General features: G+C 25.5%; 1 protein-coding gene across 1 annotated transcript; it reads right to left on the reverse strand.

Moving 5' to 3' along the window:
* LOC113869687 (protein SHORT HYPOCOTYL IN WHITE LIGHT 1) lies at positions 1–2,292 on the reverse strand. The gene is made up of 4 exons (XM_027506137.1): positions 2,085–2,292; positions 1,740–1,952; positions 833–898; positions 1–333 (listed from the first exon to the last, which is right to left on the reverse strand). The coding sequence occupies exons 1-4, from the start codon at positions 2,256–2,258 to the stop codon at positions 199–201; spliced, it is 588 nt and encodes a 195-aa protein (XP_027361938.1). The 5' UTR covers positions 2,259–2,292; the 3' UTR covers positions 1–198.
* Positions 2,293–6,626: the final 4,334 nt, after the last annotated feature.

Below are 6,626 nucleotides of genomic sequence, written 5' to 3' on the forward strand. Positions count from 1 at the left end.
ATCGTTCAAACAATAAAATAATATAACATCGAATTATTCCATGTATATTCGTGTTCATCTGAATGCATACATAAACAATTTATAATCAACAGAATCAAATATGTACCCCAAGAAAATTCCATTTCTGCTTTATAAGAAAATTGCCATCAACCTAAACTTACAAAGGCCATCTTTTGTTTAATAAATTCAAAGAAAGTTTTAGGCAACGGCACCAAAGGAATTCCCCCTTTGATTGAAGCTATTCCCACTTGACTGAAAGTAAGAAACTGCCGCCCAAATTACACGCAGAACCAGAATTGCAGCAAATACAGTGCCTCCAAGTGTGCAGATAACCTATGATTCATGGTCAATATTCACCACTTGATAATCAATTTCCCAATTATAAAGCTAAGAATTTTACTATGGAAATACTGAGATACTCCAAAACCACAGTTCAGCCTTGCATGTATATTCTATGATCACAAATTTATGTTTTCCAAGCCCTGAAACATAAGAATAATCTAAAGCCTGTTCCACCTATATGGTCACCTACATCCATCATTTGTTAGTAATTAAGATGCAAATAACATTTCAATACATGAATTCTGCAAAAATGAGATTCTAGTTGTGTAAAATAAATAAGACAAAATGCACATTTTCCCCCTAGATAGTGTAAGAGAAATATTATTTGGACACGCTTTATTGTAAACTACCGACATATCTCTTATTTACACCTCAGGAAAAGGCTTGATTCACAAACATGAGATTTTCCCATGACAAGGCATATGAAAATTCAACCCAAGAAGATCTATTTCTCAATTCAAGCAGGGTTTATAACAAGGGGAAGCAATACCTCAAGAAGTGCTTTGACAATAGAAAGTGAAGCAAGTAGCAGAGTCCCATCAACCGCAAAAGAAACCTGAATTTCCCCATTCACATGGAAAGATATAAGAGAGCACCCAATGATAAATTCAAATATTAATTCCCAGTACATGAGTTTTCAGAAAAGAAATCAAAGGTACATTCAGCATTTGAATACGTGTCTTCAGCTTCTTTTCTGATGAGTTTTTAAGAGAGAGAAAGAAGGTTATGATTTTAACCACTAATTTGGCTTGAGTAAGACTTGAAGGGTTTAAGAATTCAATAACATGGCATTGTCACATTAGAGAATCTCGTAAATTACATGACTAAGCTCGATGAAAAACCAAATTAAGACATGGCATTCTCGTTCTATCTTCTAACATGAGAGGATCTCATAAATTACAAGACTAAGCTCGATCAAAAACCAAATTACACCTAATTTCGAAAATTGAAACTTGAAAAGTATAACTGCATAAGACAAGTTTAAATTAATAGAACCATTGCCAAAAATTATTACAAAGTTAATAATAAGGGGGGCAAAAAGAAAAAGAAGGATACTTCTAAGCTACAGCTCGAAGCAATATTCAACAATCAACCAATAATTGGTGATACACATAATTTTTTCTTTCGGATACAATGTAAAATCTTTTTTATTAAAATTTCTTATTAATACACTCTCACTATGATTTGTTTAAGCATCTGGACATAATTTACAATAAAAAAATTTTATTTATAAATTCCTTAATCAATATTTAGCAAGATCCAGTAATTATCCGGGACCGCTAATCAACTAACTTGAAACATAATTTGGTAGCTACAATAAAACTAAAAAGTAAGAAAATTGATGATTCCCATTTGAAATGAAAGGTCACAAGCAATGAACAAAAAGGGAAACTCACAAGCTGGGGCGATATCACTGTGGGCAAAACAGAGCGAGAGGCCTTCTTAGCCCGCTTTGAAACCTTCTTGAACATGCTCTGCAAGAATCTGATCAACAAATCCACACTGCTCTCTGCATCATCCTCATCCTCATCACCCTCGTCAACCCCATCATAGTCATCAAAACCCGCTTCATCCATCTCATATGCATCTCCCCCACTTGAGCTATTCAACTTAAGAACCGAGAAAGGTTAAATAAAAAAAGAGAACCAAATTTGAAAAACAATTGGGTCACTTTTCAGGTATGCACGAAGAAAACAAATATCCCATATCATATTATGTTATATATAAATATATATATACACCTTGCCATGGCAATTGATGATGATGGGCTTTGAACGATGGTTGTGATAGAATCCGGAATAATAAAGGGGTTGGTAAGGAGAGGGAACATTGTTTGTTGAGAAGTGGCGAAGCTTGGAGTGGGGAGGGCGCGTGAGATTGATCAGTGTTGCTGTAGCTGAAGTAGCTACTGCCATTTGGGACACAACATGAAGCTTATTGGGTTTTATGTTATTATCGTTTGGAAGGGGAACAAAGACAACAACCTTTCTTTCTTTCTCTCTTTTTTTTTTTTGGTTGGTGTTGATGAACAACAACCTTAACCTTGGCATATACTTTTATGGATCATTGGATTCTCTGTCTTTTGCCCTCTGATGTATGGGCTTGGGCATTAACCCGGCCCAAAAATATTATCAAAGGGACAAGGACAATAGTTTTTCTCCCCATAAATTGAAATGATTGTCATTTGTATCACTTTTTTTCACTGTACTGTATTTTTTATTGTGAATTTTTAAATTTAATATCTGAAAGCAATTTTATATTTTTTAAAATTGATTTAGAAATCATAATTTTTTTTTTTAAATTCAATCATGAAAGTAATTATAAATCATTTTCTTAATTTAACTTTCATGCTTTGGTTGTTATACAAAAATTTTGTTAGTATTTAGTTCTTAATATTTTAAAAGAGTTAAAAAATTATGTTTATGAAGACTAAATATTAAAATAAAGTTATGAAAAAGAATAAATTTTTTTATAAAAACCAAATTCAAAATAACAATATTTATAAGAACTACAAATTTATTTAAGTCATGTAAAAGGTATTGTAAAAAAATAAAAAAGAATATACGTTTGGTACATCCTCTATCTAGATTAATAAGCTTGTGTTGTTTTAAAATTATGTAAAGTTGAGTTTAATAAAATAAATTTTACACTGTTTAATGTGATTGAACTCTGATGTTTTCATGTTGAATTGATTTAATATATCGTGGATACGAAGACTTTACATCTCATTCATTCTTCATGAAATTTAATCAAATTTCATTAGTTCACTTATGTCTATTATATTGTTATTAATATTTACTAAAAGTATTTTAAGAATAATATTAAATAAGATCTTATAATCAAAACAGCTACTTAATACAGTAGTAGATTATATTTATTATTTTAATATTATTATATTAAAAAAATTCCAGATCTTTGATATTATTTAAAAAAAAATCATGATATAACTCCTTAGCTATTCAATTGTTTCAGCTATTAGATGTGCTTACTGATTCGACTAACCTAAATTTCAACTTCATTTTTGGTGTTATATATATATATATATATATATATATATATATAGGCTTAGAACTTGATAAATAATAGAGTGAATTTATTTGCTGTGTTTATCTGGAACTTGTCAATTTTCTATAGATTTTGTTGTTAGATCGTATATTTTAAAACAAAAAATAGTTAATGAAACAAGAAAACAGTGAGAACTGGCTGCCATAGATTGTTAATTAGGTTATGATGATTTTTTAACTAATTTTTCAATTTTTTTTATTGCTATCGAGATGTATTTGCGTTAGGAAATAGTTCCTTTGAGAAGATAAAGGAATCTCATATTGAAAGGGTCAACATCCTTTAATTTTGGGGAGGGGGAAGAGTTGTGTTAATTGATTCATTGATGTCTAATTTATCATTATATTTCTTATATATTTTTAGGACACTATGTAAGATGAATAAGATAGTAATATTTAATTATATGTTAATTTAACAACTTTAATCACTCAGATAAATGGATGCACACAGAAAGGATTGATCCTATTTTGAACATGTTTTGATTTTATATTCTCTAAAACTATCTCGTGATATAATTTTTGAAAAAATAAATTACATGGTTTTTTTTCCAACAAATTCACCAAGTGTATTTCATATAAAATTTTCAAAATAATACACTTAATTTTTTTTATATATACATAAATTTCGTGTAATCGTGAGGAGTGTCTTATTAATTTGTTTAGATAAATTTTAAAAAACGTTATTCTTTTTAATGTATTTAGTTTAAAGTTGGAAAGAAGTTAAAATCATTTACTTTAATCATAATTAGAGTTTTATCTTTATATTCTATAACATAAAAGTTAGTAATAAAAACCAACATACCATATCATCAAAAAAAAAAAAAAAAACAACATACCAACATAAAAAAATTAACACATATCATTGAGATAAAACTTTAATTTTAATTAAAAATAACATCAACAACACTTCTTGCACCTAAATTTTATAAAAATTGTGGAAGAAATAATGTTGGAACAAAACTTTTTTTTAGTGTTGTGACCATCAAAGATCAAACCATAAGGGTGTTGACCAAAAAAAAAGAAAAGAAAAGAAAAAATATTTAGCACTTGTTCTTGCAAGTGCTACAATGATGCACTCTATATGTTTTTGGATGAATTTGATTTGAGATTTAAGTTTTCTTTTGCCAACGGTTATTTTATTGTCTTTTATTTGTTTTTATTCAGTTTCGTAATATTCAAGAAGACGTTAGTTCTTCTAAAACTTGAGATATTCCTAAGCATACTCGAGATATTAATTAAATTAATAAAACTTGTACTATCTAAGTTTTTTACTTTTTTATAATTAATAACAATGCTCTCACACTATTATTATTATTGTCATCTTTTAACTATTATTATTGTTTGATCATCATATACACTACCAATTCTCTAAAGATATATTTAAAAAGGAAAAATTTGAAGGAAAGAGTGAAAAATATATTTTTTTTTATTTTAAACTAAAAATATTATAATAAATGGATAAATAATATATTTAATTTATTTTAATTTATCAATTTATATATTTTTTAAAAAAATATTAATTTTAGATGTATTTACTTAAAATACAAAATATATTTTTCTTTCCTTTTTTCTTCAAAATTTCTTTGCAAATAATCTCTAACAAACTTTCAATTTAATTTACAATTTTAATCTCATGTTAACTTTTTATTCACCCTCAATGTAAAATTTGTGATGCTTAATGTTTTTAATTTTATCGTCTAAATAAACACTAAGGTGTGAGAGAATAGTTTTACATTCAATGCTTTTATATTAGGATTTTTAGTCATTAAAGGTATATTTTAGGCACGGAAAATATCAGTCCTTTTAAATCATGAAAATAAACCAAACGGGCTTCAAATTTTTATTAAAGTCTTACATATCTATCAATAATTATATTCTGGTCAGTATGTTTAAAAAAACTAGTTATGTATTAGTTATATTAAACTTTATTTATCTATGCTAGTAGTAATATTTTAATCTGAAATTGTTTATTAAATAGTTCCAAATATTAATTGAGCCTACATTTATGATTATTATTTTTTCAAGTCTTTGACGACTATCATAATAGTATAATTGATATTTGATTGAATTAGATGTGATGATTAGACAAAGTTGTCATGAATTCACAAACACCAAAAGGACTTGACATTTCATGATTAGAAATTATAGTAAATACATTAATTACTCATTAAATAAAATAGTAATAATTTTTTTATAAAATAAATTATACTTATTTATAGTTTTGTGTGTTTAAGCTATTTTTTATTTTCTAAATTATTGAATCCGTTTAAATTTTAAAATAAAATAAAAGGATAAATTTTAAGTGTAGTATCTCATAAGTGATTTTAATAGTTTATTTCAATCAAAATCAAAATTTTATTTTAGTACCCTATACAATACATATTGATATTAAAGGTTATTGCAAATCGTTGAAGTTAACTTTTGATTCTAATTAAAAAAATGCATCGCATTGCGCTAAGCAGAAATAATAAATGTTAAATTATTTTATCTTTATTTGATTTATCTATGAATTTAGGTTTAATAATGTAAACAAAATCAATGACATTTATAAATACAACATTTAAGAGTCTTAGTTTAAAAACTATAAAAAATAAATTAAGCAAATATGAAGTTGTAACAGGATAAAATATTTGAAATCTTCTCAATATATATATATATATATATATATATATATATATATTATCTTTAAAATTAAATTTAACATTAAAATTAAAAAAGACTAATTTTTAATAAAATTTATTTCACTAAGATATGATATGGTTAAGTAGGATTGCTGAGATAAAATTGTTGGTGATTTAAGTTAGTATAATAATTCTTTAAGTTTTTTTTTTTTATCATGCGTTAATTTTTTTAAATGAAACAAATGGAAAAAAAACTTATTTTATAATAATTTTTGTCTTTAATTCTATTAAATATCATTTTTTAATTTTAAGTGGTTAATAATAAAGTTTTTAAAAAGTTCAGCTGTGTATATAAATTAAATTAATAATATTTTGACAATAATTATTAATTTTTTAGAAATATAATAAATTAGATTATTTCTTGTAATTTAATTTTATCTTAATAAAATATTGATACTTAAAAAAATTAACGGTATATATTTTTATATTTTATTTATATTTTTAAAATATTTAAGACAATATTAATTAATATCTTTTAATTATATATTTTAATTTTTAAATATTTTTTTATACACTTGTGACAAATAAAAGATATTTGACA

This window comes from Abrus precatorius, unplaced genomic scaffold, assembly GCF_003935025.1.
Source record: "Abrus precatorius isolate BTA unplaced genomic scaffold, Abrus_2018 Scaffold6, whole genome shotgun sequence".
Lineage (NCBI taxonomy): Eukaryota > Viridiplantae > Streptophyta > Magnoliopsida > Fabales > Fabaceae > Abrus > Abrus precatorius.